Here is a 15731-nt window from a genome sequence, read left to right as displayed (position 1 = left end):
AGTTTGGAATTTAATAGCTTTCTTCATAGGAGAAATTATTGTCTCATGTGCTTGAGATAGTGTGCAGCTATATGAAAGGGGTTTATTTCTGTGTATCTAAAAGACTGGTTTTAGTCTGAAGATTTTCAACATGCTGCTGCAATTTGAGAAGCATTTCTTTTTACTGTTAAGAAAGAAAGAAAAAATTAAGATAGTAAATTCACTTCAGAAAAAAGCTTTACCAATGTATCTACTCTCTTCTAGGGTCTTCATGGTGAATTTGGTGTCCCTGGTCCTGCTGGCCCAAGAGTAAGTAACTCATTTGAAATCTACTACAGACTGCTTACTGCCACAGACTCCCAGGAATGGGAGAGAGTTTTCTCTGTTCTTTGAATGCATCAGATTGTCTAACACAGTTACTGCTAATGTTAGTAAACTTTGAGATAAGCAGTATGAGTATTACCCAAGTAATGATATCCTGATGAGCTGATTACTTGTTTTTTTAATTAATGATCATCAGAGTGAGAATGTGTATAACACAAGACTGGTCCTACAGTGTAACACTGAGGCCTGATGGATATGAGAATTTTCATGTCCAGTGCCTGCGTACAGACCTTCTTAGCCTGACCATTTCAGTCATACTAACCCCTGCTGACTGGCTTCTACCTCCCATATCTCTCTGAACAAATGGTGGGCTGAATCCAGAGCCTGGAATGGTCATTAGAAGGTAATGCCTCCCACTTCCCTTTATTCCTGCACTGAGAATAAACATCTCTAAAGAGCTTTGTGTGGAGGCCATGCCATGCAGGGAGGTCTTATGTGCAGAGCAGTGAGTGTTTTGTAAAATGTTTAGTTCATTGTTCTCTTTGAAAACCCACCTATAATGAAGTTGGTATTTAAACTACTTCTGTTGCTCCCTCTTTTCTTCTGACCAAATATACTCATGACAAATATTCTCGTTCACTATTATCAGTCATGTCAATCTGTTTCAGTAACAGTCATCTTTGCTATTTGCAGTGTCTGAGGCTGTATTAGTAACCATGTCCTCTTTAAACTTTCATTTTTCCTAATCTATCCATGCCAAGTTCCCTTTATCGTTGTAGTAGCATCTTAAGCATCTCATACTAAACCAGTGTATTCAGTCTTCCAAATTAGGTCTTACTGATGCTTTCTACAACAAAATTAACACTTCCTAAAAATAGCTGCTTGGCACACAGCTTGTGCCAGATCCCATTTGCCTTTTTCACATCCACATCAGGTAATTTTCAGCCATGCAGCAGGTTATTCACTTCCTCCAGGGTAATAGGACAGCTTTTCTTCCTGTTGACAACAGTTTCCACTTCTGTGATACCTAGTTAGTTCAGAAATATCTTTCTTCATTTTCTGCCTCTCTGTCATTAAGAAAATATATATAAAAGTAATGAAAAGCTACATTAATTGGAGAATATCACTACAATATGAGTTAGCCTTCTGCGTCATTAGTGCTTTTCAGCAGTGTGCTGTCTCTCCTTGAGTCAGTTCTTTGACCACGTTACCATTCTTATGCAAACTCCCAGATTCTCCAGCATAACTAGAAATCTCCATTATGCCTTAAGACATTATTCACTGATGTCCAGTTTGATCACACTGGGATAATTTGAAATATCTTTAGAAAAATGGATACTTCTATCTTTGATATATCTATTCTGTGTTTAAACCCAGTTACCGGCTCTTCCCATGTCTCCAGGTGACCTCTGTTTCAGAGCTTATCCTTAAACCTGTTACACCTCACATCAGTAGGCTTTGGCTGTCATCTTTATTCTCCAATATTCACCAGGCAGTTGTCACTGTAAAGATATTTGTTTCCCAATTACTATGGCTTTAGTTTCACTAGAACCCATTATCTGCATTCAGATTGGCACCAGAAGCTCCATTTGACAGTAGAATGTAAGACACTGTTACCAGAATAGGCATGGTAGTAAAAATCCATGTTGAAGAAGTGCTTGTACTGTCAGCTGTTGTCATGATGCAAGACTTCTGTCTGTCACCGCTATATTTGGGCCAATTCTTATGACCAGTTTAGTTAATATCTGCACAATTCTAACACAGTTCTTGATGGTTTGTTCAGATAAAAAGCCGTTGCCTTGTCACTGCTACTAGTCAGTGCTTTTAAACCTCTAAGCTATGGAACAATGCAAGGGAAAACTCAAATGAGTCTGTCTTCTGCAGGGTGAACGTGGTCCTCCCGGTGAAAGTGGTGCTGTTGGTCCTGCTGGCCCCATTGGAAGCCGTGGTCCCTCTGGCCCACCAGGCCCTGATGGTAACAAGGTATGCCTTTTCCAGCCAACATTGCCTTACTGTGGAATTCCTGATGAAGGCAATCCAAAGCCTTCTTTTCTAAAACTGTAAATGATTACTGGTAGTAGATAGTTACCTATACATCATAGCCCCCCGGTCATTTCTTCAAGAAGTAAAACTCCATCCCAGCTAGTCCACACTAATGATAAAGGTTGTTATGTCCAGCACCATAGATGATGGAAGGGGAACTTCAGTTTGTACTCAGTTTGAATGCAGCTTGTCAGCTGGACATACTGTTTTGAGATAGGGCCTGAGATTTTGGGCAAAATTCTAAACCCACCTCTATTTATACACAGGAAATTTTTTTATCTAGTAAACAAGACTTTCCCCAAAACACGAGTACAATAGTGAGTGGTCATCTACCAAAATAACAGTGACTTGATGATAACTGAAGATGAATCTTAGTTTTCAAGATTCTCATGGTTAGTGTTTCCAGAGAAGTTTAGTTTGGAGTACTAGTTTTGGACACCCTAAAACCTCAGGAGCCCGTAGAATGAGATTGATTCATGTCTGGCATCTTCACTAGCTAAAGAAGAAAAATAAGTGCTATAGCTTAGGACAAACAAAATATTACTATTCACACTGTTTAGAAGGAAGAGGAATGATGGACAAAGTAGTAATGACAGAAATTTGTTCCAAATTATGTGAATGATTTGACTCTCTTTTACATGATATGCTGTTGTTCCTAGGGTGAGCCTGGCAATGTTGGTGCTGCTGGTGGTCCTGGTCCTGCTGGCCCTGGTGGAATCCCAGGAGAGAGAGGTGTTGCTGGTGTTCCAGGAGGCAAAGGTGAAAAGGTAAGGTGAACAACCTGCTATGTTATTGCATGCACATGTTTGGGATAAGCTGGAATTTTGTTACCTCACTGCAACTTTATTTACTTGAAACTCCATTAGATGATGACACATTACTAGAGTAGACCATCTTTTTTTTCTAAGGTTGTATTTTGATCTTTGCTCAGCATTTGGAATTGGTTTGTCAGTTCTTCACAGAAGTGGTTAACAACGGTCTTACATTTACGGATGAAATACTAAAGCTGTCTCTGAGTACAGGCTCTATAGTAGGAATGGGCCTTTTGAGCACAAAGGACTGACTTTCCTCAAAACCATGACTGCTGTAGAAGCAGTGACCTTATCAGTAAATTAGTTACAAAATTGTGATTATATCCATTTTCTATAAAATCAGAAACAATGCCAATGTAAGCCCATATATAAAGGTGTGAAGTCTGGTTGAAAGGCGTGTTGCTACTTCTGCTTTACCTGTATAATTACCTGTAAAATTTATATATTCTCTTCTGTTCATTATTTAAAATCTAAACTAGTATTTCTAGATCTGCTTTATTTGTTTTGACTAAAAAATCCACAGGAATTTAGCATAAAAAGAGTTGTAAGGAAATGAAGATGAAAATGGCTTGCAACTTTTTATAAGACACTAAGTACTGACATGCAGATTAATGCAGAAAAATAGGATGTTTTCAAAATACCACAGAGCAGTGGTCTGATGTCTTGACACTAGTGATGACCTGGATATAACATTTTGTTGTAAGAGCCATAAGGCATTTTATCTGACCACTCAGATGATACCATTGTTTTTAACAGTTGTTTTCCTCCTTCAAATAGAAAGTAAAACACATGATTACACAGAAGAATTTTTATGTATGGTTATTTCTTCACCAAAAGAAAAGGGATTTTGAGGGGGGACTTATATTCATCATTTGGTATATATATATCAACTTGGTTTTAAATTCAATTCTATTCAAAAGTCTTGCCCCCTGGGGGAAACTAAATAGGATTCCCATGAAAGAGGAAGGCTTCTACTTCTGAAAAGCATGTCAGTCCTCTTTGTCTGCAAATTCTCACTTTGCTAGTCAGTATATAGTCAGCAATAAGAATGAAATAGTAATCAAAGTCCATTACAAAACCCCCAACACTCTAGCATAGTAAGCATTTCATATGATATGCAAGTAATATGTGGGTACTCAGCAAACAGTTAGGTACTTACTTTGTACAAACTATTGGCTTGTTGCCCATATAATTTTTTATATCCCTGTGTGTATTCTAGGGTGCCCCAGGTCTGAGAGGTGATACTGGTGCAACAGGAAGAGATGGTGCTCGTGTAAGTATCTTTTGGCTTTGCTTGAGTTTACCTTGCTACACCTCAGAACTTAGGTGACTAAAAAGGATGTTCAGGACTTATATTTCCCCACTGCATTTGATTTTCTCTTATATCTGCTCGCTTTTGATACAAATCAATATGATTTTGGTGCCCCTTGTCCAGGGATATTTGAATCTAGAGGAAGAGAGAAAAGTGATCACTTCTCATGCACACAAGCAGAGAAATTACATGAGCAAACAACCTTGTATTTCATAGGCAATTGTTCAGTGGAACGTTGTTCTGTTTAACTTCGTGGGCTCAGCCTAGACAGATAATTTTAAAGACAACCTGCAAAGCCACAAAAAATTACCCTTATTTTGAGATTTTGGCTGTCTTTCCTCGAATTCATACTTTGGAAGGAAAATAACAGACCAGATTTTAGTTCGTAAAATCATGTGTCCTTTGTATATTGAAAATAGCTGGAAGAAAGTTACACATCTGTCTCCAGGAGGAAAGAGAAAAAAACAGGAAAAGTTATCACTCCTTCTTAACATTTTGCTAGAAATGGTGTCCTGTCTCTTGACCTACAGGGTCTCCCTGGTGCTATTGGTGCTCCTGGCCCCGCTGGTGGTGCTGGTGATCGGGTAAGTCTACTCTTCGATTGAAAAAGTATCTTGTTTGTTTATGCAGTTTACCCATGCATGAGTATTTAAGATGAGGAGCTCTATAAAAAACAGTTCCACCTTCCTAGTGTGCATGAGTTCTGCAAGTTTTTTTCAGATTTGGGAAGCAAGTGTTATTTGGACTCCCAGAAGTATTCAGTGGAGTTTGTCATAGCACCCCAAAAGGGTAGGAAAGAAGTGTACATATACATGGCAGTAGGTTATATGGGGAGAAGATAATGTTTTAGGCTTTGTTTGAATTCTTCCCAGGCTAATCTCCACAACCCTTGCATACTGTGAAAATGGTTCTTTATATGGTGATAAACAACCACACATTAGCTCAGAATGATTCCTTATTCTGAGTATCATTAGAGATACAGGGTGGGTGAAAACAGAAACATTTTCAGTAGCACCCTCTCCATTGGAGAGATGGGGAGACTCACTGCATAAGTTTGTACCACCAGATCATCCCTGTTCTAACTCCAGTGATGCTTTCCCCTATAGTGTCATAATGTTTTCTGTGATTCTGTGATCTGTTTTAGGGTGAAGGAGGTCCTGCTGGTCCCGCTGGCCCTGCTGGTGCCCGTGGTATCCCTGTAAGTGAAAAATCCTTCAACTATTCCCATGTCAAAAACATGATGTTCAGAAAAATGCCCTTTTAAAGCCCATTCCAACCAGTCCTCTCTTGTTTGTCCTCTCTTTAGGGTGAACGTGGTGAGCCTGGTCCCGTAGGTCCTAGTGGATTTGCTGGGCCCCCTGTGAGTATAGTTTGTGCTTTCTTCTCACTGGTGCCACCTCATTCCTCTATTTCCTTCGCGTGATTTTCCCACTCCTTGTTCTGTGTTTTTTTGCCCACAGGGTGCAGCTGGTCAGCCTGGTGCTAAAGGCGAACGTGGGCCTAAAGGTCCTAAGGGTGAAAGTGGACCAACAGGTGCTATTGGCCCAATTGGTGCTTCTGGACCACCAGTAAGTGAACTGTGTCTTTGTGAGTGCATGGCTCTTAACTGTGCTGTGCAAGCAATATAATGTCCTGAAGGCCTTTAATTTTGAAAAGGTAATTAAAAAAGGAAACAAAACTGCAAACTAGGCTGTGAGGTAGGCCACCATACTGAGTTTCATATATTATATAAACTTTGTCGGTCTATTTATGTGGGCTCAGATCGTGAGTCTGGAACTGAAATTAAGAGAAAAAAAATAAATTGAATTTGCCCTGAAGATGAGCAAAATCAGTCCCCAAAATCTGGGACCATTCAGGGAGTGATTGCGGGTAAGTTCTGAGCCTAGGATGATGGTATCTTCCTCCTAAAGACAGGATGTGCTGTCACGTCTTACTTCCAGACCCAGTCATCCAGAAGCATATGTGCATATTTGCCTGTGTACCCACTTGTGCACAGGCTTTTCATGTGTTAACACCTTTACAGCCCAAGGGTTTATACTGGTTCACATGCATGCAGCCTATTACTGGGGAACTGGTTGAAATTAATCAGGAAGTTGAGTCCTGGCATTTCAAATTCTGTAAAGTGTTAGAGGATATGGTGGCTTGGGGTTCTTACTGCATGCTTTGAATAGAGCAATACCAGGCCCTTGCATTACGTGGCTGTATTAGTCATGCAGCACAAATGGAGGACTTGCTGTTGTTCTTTGCCTTACTAAGTCTTTCACATTTCGACTTCCAGATTTTTACTCAGATGCATGTAGTATATGCAAGGCAAATTCATTTGAATCATAAATGCCTTATGCAACTCTTCTCAGTCCTTATGATACTGATTTAAAACATCTATGAGAATTTACTACTATCAGGACAGAAACTGTGGGTTTAGGCCCAGTCCTCGTCCTGTTAAAGTAAAAAATAAAACTTCTCTTAACTTCCATGTGAGGGAGACTGAGTGCTTATTATAAATAGTGAATATTAACAGTCTTTGCTTCATTCACCTGCCTTTTTCTATCCTTCATACATAGGGTCCTGCTGGTGCTGCTGGTCCTGCTGGCCCTCGTGGTGATGCCGGTCCTCCTGTAAGTCTTCAGGCTTTTGGCACTGACATGTTGTTTTTCATGAAGTCATTGTTTCTTTTAAACCAAATCTTCCTTTTCGCTTTTATTTTTAGGGTATGACTGGTTTCCCTGGTGCTGCTGGAAGAGTTGGTCCTCCTGGCCCTGCTGTAAGTAATAAATGAACAAATTCTGAAGGGAGAGAAGTCAGAAGGTGACTGGTTAGGAGTAATCCTCATTTTTATTACATGGGCAAAAATTCTCACTGCATTGGAATCACCTCAGATCCTTATAGGACTGGATGATGAGAAAAATTTTCTTAGCTGTTTAAACTCCCAGAATGGGAGTTAGACATTTAGTTTTGTTGGGGTTTTTTTACAATTCACCAAGCATCCCTCTGCATCTTTAGCTGCCTCACCACTTGCAAAAATCTGTGGCTCTTCTGGTTTTGTTCACCATGAGTAACTGTGTAGCCATTGATTTTGAGTGGAATAAGAAGGTCATGTCCTTTTCGAACAAGAACGTTAAGGTTATCTTTTGTCCATACTTTATAAAACATCTCATTGGGTTTAAGAATGTGAATCCCTGCTGCTTTATTGTTCAGCCAAAAATTCTTTCAAACTGACATTGGTAGCTTTCTTTTAAAAGGTATTTCCAAATACCAAAAGGTACTTCTTTCCTTAGATACTGTACAATTAAATATATTGTAAGTCCCAGTATCCAAAGCGAACAATCCCGCTGAGGTTTTTTTCTCACAGATTTTATAGTGCAACTAACGTCTCCAGAGTCAAATCAATATTTTCCTGCTGAATTTTACCAATTTCACCTCACTGAGTAAAAAAAAATACAACACCTCAGTAATTATACTGAATATATATATTGCTAACAAAAGAAATAGAAGTTGCTTCTTCAGAACAGCTGATAATGTGCTTGTTGCAAAGCACAATGTTTGTACATGGACATAATATGAATCTATCTCTCTTCTCTCCAGTTAATGGGTCTATATTGTAATCCTATAATTTTCATACTCAATCCTAGGGCATCACCGGTCCTCCTGGTCCTCCTGGCCCAGCTGGAAAAGATGGTGCTAGAGGTCTGCGTGGTGATGTTGGTCCAGTTGGCCGTACTGGTGAACAAGGTATTGCTGGCCCACCTGGTTTTGCTGGTGAGAAAGGTCCATCTGGAGAGTCTGGTGCTCCTGTAAGTTTCTGAATATCACATCTCATTAACAATGTTTCTCATCATGTAAATGTTATGGCTTCCAACACACTTTTCATATTTGTGAAGGGCTTTTCTCTTTTATCCACAAATTTAACAAAGCTTTTAAGTAGACTCTCCACTGAGACTCAAACTGTTCATAGACCTGTTTGATAAGCATGCCATAAAAAGTGAACATTATCAATTTATAGAATTTTTTTCTGTGATCTGCAGAAGTTGCAGCTAAGAATGAAATCTTGCCTGTCCTTTTCAGACATGTATGTTGTGACAACTGAAAATATGCATTTTCATTCCCAGTATAAAGCAATACCTAATTTTTATGTTCTAATTTAACTTCAATTATGAAAACCATAATTGAACTAGCAGACCCAACTGTAAGGAAGGGTAATGATTTAGGGTAGTCTGTCAGGATGATTGCTTGTGCCAGGTTTAGCACCTGTCAGATGCCACCTAGAGATCTCCTAAGGTTGCCTCAGGATCCATCTCAGAAGATCACTGTCTTCCCTATGGAATCCCTTCAGTCATCTCTATACCAAATACCCCAGGTTCCGTGCATCACCCACTGTTAACAGAATGGGAAGGGAAAAAGCATGTGCAGAGTGCTGTTCAGAAACAGCATCTTCACTGGGAGACAGCTGTAAGGGGAGTATAGCTGGCATTACATTCATACAGACATTTAAGTTTGGAGTTTAAAGTCCTGTGGCATGGTTACAATTTCTTCCATGCAGGAACTAGTACTGCACACACTGAGATCCTTGGAAAGTAGTTGGTTGTGGAGCATATTAAATGAGAAATGTTTAAAAATATGGGGGTTTAAACCATAAAAATATTTTTTTCTTTGTTAATATAAGTAATCATCTCTTCATGTCACAGGGTCCTCCTGGTACCCCAGGTCCTCAGGGTATTCTTGGTGCTCCTGGTATCCTTGGTCTACCTGGCTCTCGGGGAGAACGTGGTCTTCCAGGCATCTCTGGAGCAACAGTGAGTATATGACTAGTTAACTGCTTTGAAGAGATAGGTGTAAAAAAAGTTCAGGTCTCTTAAGGGGAACCAGTGAAAAGAAAATGTGGATTCTGCTGTTTTCATTGCTGCTGCAAGCAGAAGATACAAACCTAACAGACTTAGAGCAGTGAAAGGAATTACTGCTTGCTGCAGGCAAACAAGACTTGTGTCTGCAGGTGAGCGTATTGTTGAATGGCATCAGGTATCTGATGGAGGTAGAAAATTTAGAATGAAGATATTTGGTATAGTTATGTATGTTTCTTATGTTCTGAACCTGTTCCACTTCCAAAAATGATTGCAGAGAAACATTTCTCTTAGATATAGCCCAAAGGTTCTGTAGGACTGGTTTGTGTTGTATTATAATGTCACATTTTGTTACTACTGTTCCTGTATTAGGGTGAACCTGGTCCCCTGGGTGTTTCTGGTCCTCCTGGTGCTCGTGGTCCCTCCGGTCCTGTGGGTTCTCCTGGTCCAAATGGTGCTCCTGGTGAAGCTGGTCGTGATGTAAGCTATGTTTTATTTCTTCTTCAAAATCGCTTTTCTTTATTCTGAGCCAGAAACAAATACACAGAAAAGATGGATGTAGCTGGAGGTTTTTCTGCTAACAAATGTGGGCCTTTCTGTGTCTTCAGGGAATGCTATAGCAGGATTCTCATAGACATGGATTTCCACCATTCAATAGGTGATGCTGTTGTCAAGCCACTAGTTGTGTCTGAAATACATCCTTAATAAAAAGGAAACATACCCATCCAATTTAACCATCCAAGTTAGTAGACCACCTTGAAGAAGGGTATCCATAGAGTGGTTCTACATGAATTACAGTATAAGAACAGCTGAAGCAAAGCATTACAAGTTATCTTCTCTGTAGGGATAACTATAAAACTTTCTCTGTGCTTTATCAGGGAAGCTTATTTGATAACTTGAATCACAGTTAATACAGGACTCCCAAGAGCCCAGAGACTCGTAGGATTTCAGAGATATAAGAAAACAGTAATTTTTTTAAGTACTAAAAAGAAATTAACTTCCTGTTTTATGAGAATTTTCTGAAAGGAAGATGTTTGCTAGTGTACACAGTGAAGCAGTTGATGGGAAATTAACATTCATAAAGGAAACTATTTAAGTTTGTGAAATACCACAGCAAAGAAATTTAGCTGTGACTACTGTCAAAGTCCCTTTCTCGCCTCTGGCATTTTCCATCTAAAAAGTAAGTCTCAGTTTTGCAAGAGTGCAAGCTAGATGCCTTGACTTCTTCATTCAGAGAAAAAGAGCAGAACCCACTAATTTTCTTGCATACCCTATTTGTAAAACCTAAAATATTTGAAGATCATTTTACTTTTCTGAGAACTTTAGTACATTTAAGGGATTTGAGCGTGGCATCTATTGCAAGAGTTTTTCTTCAGGATTTACACTTTCCCATCTCAACGTCTTCTTACTCTCATTGGGAGCAATTAGACTGACACACAGTTCCATGTGAGATGAAGGTTAATGGAATTTCATACTTTTTCATGGTATTTTAACAGGGCAATCCTGGAAACGATGGTCCTCCAGGCCGTGATGGTGCTCCTGGTTTCAAGGTAACTTGTTCATCTATTTTAATTTATAATCAGGGAAAACATTTCTAGTATGTGTGAGTCAGTAATAACACTGTCTCTGCCTTGCATTCCTTTGTTCCCAGGGTGAGCGTGGTGCTCCTGGTAACCCTGGCCCCAGTGGTGCTCTGGGTGCTCCTGGTCCTCATGGCCAAGTTGGTCCTTCTGGAAAGCCTGGAAACCGTGGTGATCCTGTAAGTTGATGAGACCTTTATTTTTTTTATTAAGACAGGACATCAAATCCCTACAACATGTGAATAATTCCTTGCTTTCTGTAGAAATGTGTTGAGCATGGAACCTTACTGTGGGCGTAGCAGTGACATGTGTTTCTGTTCCTGTTTCAGGGTCCCGCTGGTGTTGTCGGTCCTGCTGGTGCTTTTGGTCCAAGAGGTCTTGCTGTAAGTCTGACTTCCAAATACATTACCACATTCCTGCAAGAAAAGAAAACATGCTTTTTTAATACTAAATTAATAATACATTATTTGAGTATGCCCAAAAATAGTGCTTAAGGAGCTGCAGATACTTAGAGACCTAGAATCTTGATCAGCATTCAGTGTTATGGGGCTGATCCTGAAGCTTGTGGGATTGATGCTTTTCCTGGGTGTGTATATATACTTGGCAGGTTCTGTGTGGAGCCGGGAGTTGGACTCAATGATCCTTACGGATCCCTTCCAGCTCAGTATATTCTATGATATATCAGGGGCAACCTACGGTATAATGTTGAATGCTAGTGCGTAATTCCTGCTTGACAGTAGTATATACTTGACAACACCTATTGTATTCATCTGACACCAAATCCCTTCCTAGGGCCCACAAGGTCCACGTGGTGAGAAAGGTGAACCTGGTGACAAGGGACATAGAGGTCTGCCTGGCTTGAAGGGACACAATGGATTGCAGGGTCTTCCTGGTCTTGCTGTAAGTAAATGATTTTTAGCATTTTTAATATAAAGAGCAAAGAAAACGAAATCAGGTCATCCTAGTGTGGAATTACATATGCACAACCCAGCAGGTTGATACCACTTACTCCACTGCATCATCTTTCAAAGGCCACAAGATTCTCTTTTACAGTCATAGCTCTTCACACAAAACAGCAAATTTTGATATTGCAAATTTTTGATATTGAAGTTGGCCTTAGAACTGTGACTACCATTAGTTGCCGTGAAACTTGACTACATTTGGCTAGCACAGAACTCAAAAAGCTCTGGCTTTGTTTTAATAGCATTTCATTCAAGATTTTCTTTCCTTAAAATTCTGTTATCCCCTTTAGGAATTCTGATTTTTTTTATTTTAAAGCCTTCTCTGAGAATCTGAAGAAATTCTATAGGTACTTTGATAGGTTATCCCCTTAAACTCCTCTTTAAGCTCTCTCCTCCCTCCCCGAAACAGGCAATTTTTACCACAGCTGCACTAATAAATGGCAGTAACCCTAGGTTCCCATTTCTGAGGACAGATACACATACTGAGTGTAACTGCCTCTTCAGTCATGGTAATAACAGTGTGTGTGTGCCACTGCTTTTTTTGATGACTGTGCATATATCTTTCCCAATAGGGTGCACATGGTGATCAAGGTCCTCCTGGTAACAACGGCCCTGCTGGCCCAAGGGTATGTGAATTTAAGAGCATATTCAAATAACTCTCCCATTCCTTCTGTGCAGTGTGTATTTACACTTCTATTTATATGAATCTCTATATGTAGTGTTTTCTACTGTCACTGAACAGTTTGAGTTCCCTTTCAGGGTCCACCTGGTCCTTCTGGTCCCCCTGGTAAAGATGGTCGCAATGGTCTCCCTGGACCTATTGGCCCTGCTGGTGTGCGTGGCTCTCATGGTAGCCAAGGCCCTGCTGTAAGTATAACTTACTTTTTGTTGATTTAATGCATTTATGTCACAGTTACATGAATATCACTTCAAAAGCTTAGCAATGTAGGAAAAGATGTGGGTGAATTTATTTAAGAAAAACTAAAACAAACCCAAAACTTCCAAATGTCTGTTGTTGTTCAGCATTAAAACTTCCCTGATAGGCCTAAACCTGATGTCCTTGTTCATTCCTTGGACAGAGAGCAAATACTCAAAGAAGATGTAGTGTGGTAGTCCTACACCGTGCATCTTCTGCTGCTTGACCCCAGAGTAGGTCCGTATGTGCTGCCTCAGATTAGAGCTGAGGGCACTAGGAGCTAAGTAGGACTACACATGTGGAAGCATTTAGTTGAGAGAATCTTATGACTAACCAAATACCTGTTGTCTCTTGCTTTTGAAAAACTTTAGGGTCCTCCTGGTCCTCCTGGTCCCCCTGGTCCCCCTGGTCCCAATGGTGGTGGATACGAAGTTGGCTATGATGCAGAATACTACCGGGCTGATCAGCCTTCTCTCAGACCCAAGGATTATGAAGTTGATGCCACTCTGAAAACATTAAACAACCAAATTGAGACCCTGCTGACCCCAGAAGGCTCCAGAAAGAACCCAGCTCGCACCTGCCGTGACCTAAGACTTAGCCACCCAGAATGGAGCAGCGGTATGTTAGTGCTAGTAGTTGCCCTCTCTGGGTCAGGGAGTAGTACTTCAAGCTGATAGGTTTCTCTGATGAACAGTATCCTTAGACACCCAGTGAAAATACTAAGTGGCCAATTAAGAAGTTCACTTTGTCTCCACTGAAAATAGATAAAAGGACATTCTGAAAAGCCTTTTATAGCTATTGTTGCACAATTAATGCAATAATTTTTCAAAATAATACAAAAATATTTAACTATAGCTTTCAAATATGGTTTCTTATAGATTAAAAATCTAAAATACATATTTATCCCAGTTACCCCGTTAATACTGTACCCAGTATTGTGTATTTGTGACCTCTCTCTGAGTTCCCGTATCAAGTGAATACAAACTGAACGCAAACGTTAGGCTGAGTGAACTATTGTTCTCCTGTCTTTCCTCACTGGCAGGCTTCTACTGGATTGATCCTAACCAAGGCTGCTCTGCGGATGCCATTAGAGCATACTGTGACTTTTCCACTGGTGAGACTTGCATCCATGCCAATCCTGACAATATTCCTGCTAAGAACTGGTACATCAACAAGAACCCCAAAGACAGGAAGCACGTATGGTTTGGTGAAACTATCAATGGTGGCAGCCAGGTAAGTGATGTATGGGAGGATGATTCTTTCCTACAGTGCTATTTGAAAAATTCCTAATTCACTGACTTTCAGCCAGCAAACACGTAAATGAAACTCTCTTAGAGACATGAAAAAGGGAACTACCTTTTATTTCAAGGGAACAGAGTTCCAGCTCTGGTTTGGATCACAATTTGCTAAAAGGGTTTCTCAGTATTGTTCTAATTTTTCTTGGTATCTGCAAATGATCTATTCAGCATGACTAATGGTTATTGCTAAGTGAAGCCTGGAATGGAATACACTACATTAGTATAAAGACAGGCCAGAAATTGTCTAAAAAAGTTAAGAAAAATATCTTTGCTTATTCTTTTAATTGAGATTTTTTACATATGACATTGCTCCTGGAAAGATAATTGCGATACACATTGCAGAGCCTGTGTGTCAGCCACTCTAACATTCAGAATTGAAACAAGAAATAATTCTACTTGCATGGTAGACACTGTACCAGCCAATTGCAAATAAACCACTTTTGTACAGTGAAGTACATTTTTAAATGAAATTAAGTTGATCTTAGGATGAAATCACACTGTTCAAGATCTTTAACATAAGAACATAAGATTGATCAGACTGGGTCGGAACAAGGTTCCAGGGTAGTCCAGCGTCCTGCTTCATACAGTGGATAAAAGTAGATGCTGTAAAAAAATGCAAGAATGAAGTAAGCATTTGGAATACCCACAGACACTATTCTATTAGACTCAAAAAAGAAAATAATCAGTATTTTCATGAGACAGTAGCTTTCTTTTTCTTGAACTTGTCTGATCTTGCCCTTGAATCCATGTAAACTGGTAACAACCTGTCTTGGAACAGAGTTGTACACTTTTAACTACACCCACCCATGTCTGGTTTTCAACCTACTTCCTGACAGGACTTTTTGGTGCTCTTGGGTTCCAACAGACAAATGATTGCAGACTTTTTAAAATGTTCCTAGAGCAAATACCACATGCATCCATTACAAATGTCCACCTTTCCCCAGCAATACAAGTGAATAGGCTCCTTTCTGTTTTCCAGTTTGAATACAATGATGAAGGAGTGACCTCAAAGGATATGGCCACCCAACTTGCCTTCATGCGTCTGTTGGCCAACCACGCCTCCCAGAACATCACCTACCACTGCAAGAACAGCATTGCCTACATGGATGAGGAAACTGGCAACCTTAAAAAGGCTATTATACTGCAGGGATCCAACGATGTTGAGCTACGAGCTGAAGGCAACAGCAGATTCACTTTCAGTGTTCTTGAGGATGGCTGCTCTGTAAGTAATGCAGAAACCATGGGAGCCATGATTGCCCATGTTTAAACACAGGATTGGGGACAGAATTGTGCTTTGATTCAGAATTACGTCATCAGTCAGGGCAGCAAGATTTTAGGCAGTGAAGATAAATAGCCTACAAAGCCACCTATGCCAGATCTTGATGGGAAGGACTGGGGTACAAACAAAGCCTACCTTGTACCATGCAGCTTTTCAGGGGGTCCAGACCCAAACTCTGTGTAAGCTGAAGACTGATAAGAAAATTCATGCACAGGCTGTAGGAGGGGCAGGATATTAAGTCCTGAAAAACTCAGGCAGGGTTCTCTGAGGATGTAAGAACAGTGTGAATAGTATGGTAGTTCATGATGTCGGGCATCTTATGCAGAACTTTCACTTTAATCTTCTGAAGTTGTATATGTAAATATCTCCTCAGTATCAGAGAACTAAATAG

The 15731-nt window shown here is 40.1% G+C and overlaps 1 protein-coding gene across 1 annotated transcript in view; it reads left to right on the top strand.

Annotated features, from left to right (window-relative positions):
* The window catches only part of COL1A2 (collagen type I alpha 2 chain), a gene marked incomplete at its 5' end in the record, with an annotated part of 38466 nt that overhangs the window by 21778 nt on the left and 957 nt on the right, over positions 1 to 15731 (top strand). The window contains 22 exons of the mRNA XM_084260679.1: positions 244 to 288; positions 2188 to 2286; positions 3006 to 3113; positions 4378 to 4431; positions 5001 to 5054; positions 5615 to 5668; positions 5777 to 5830; positions 5931 to 6038; positions 7032 to 7085; positions 7178 to 7231; positions 8100 to 8261; positions 9153 to 9260; positions 9678 to 9785; positions 10802 to 10855; positions 10957 to 11064; positions 11215 to 11268; positions 11678 to 11785; positions 12420 to 12473; positions 12607 to 12714; positions 13135 to 13381; positions 13806 to 13996; positions 15041 to 15283. Coding sequence (XP_084116805.1) covers positions 244 to 288; positions 2188 to 2286; positions 3006 to 3113; positions 4378 to 4431; positions 5001 to 5054; positions 5615 to 5668; positions 5777 to 5830; positions 5931 to 6038; positions 7032 to 7085; positions 7178 to 7231; positions 8100 to 8261; positions 9153 to 9260; positions 9678 to 9785; positions 10802 to 10855; positions 10957 to 11064; positions 11215 to 11268; positions 11678 to 11785; positions 12420 to 12473; positions 12607 to 12714; positions 13135 to 13381; positions 13806 to 13996; positions 15041 to 15283 — 2229 coding nt within the window. The remainder of the gene's footprint in view (positions 1 to 243; positions 289 to 2187; positions 2287 to 3005; positions 3114 to 4377; positions 4432 to 5000; positions 5055 to 5614; positions 5669 to 5776; positions 5831 to 5930; positions 6039 to 7031; positions 7086 to 7177; positions 7232 to 8099; positions 8262 to 9152; positions 9261 to 9677; positions 9786 to 10801; positions 10856 to 10956; positions 11065 to 11214; positions 11269 to 11677; positions 11786 to 12419; positions 12474 to 12606; positions 12715 to 13134; positions 13382 to 13805; positions 13997 to 15040; positions 15284 to 15731) is intronic.

Source organism: Gallinula chloropus (assembly GCF_964237585.1).
Source record: "Gallinula chloropus genome assembly, chromosome: 2".
Taxonomy (NCBI): domain Eukaryota; kingdom Metazoa; phylum Chordata; class Aves; order Gruiformes; family Rallidae; genus Gallinula; species Gallinula chloropus.
This window is presented reverse-complemented; position numbering and strand designations above follow the sequence as displayed.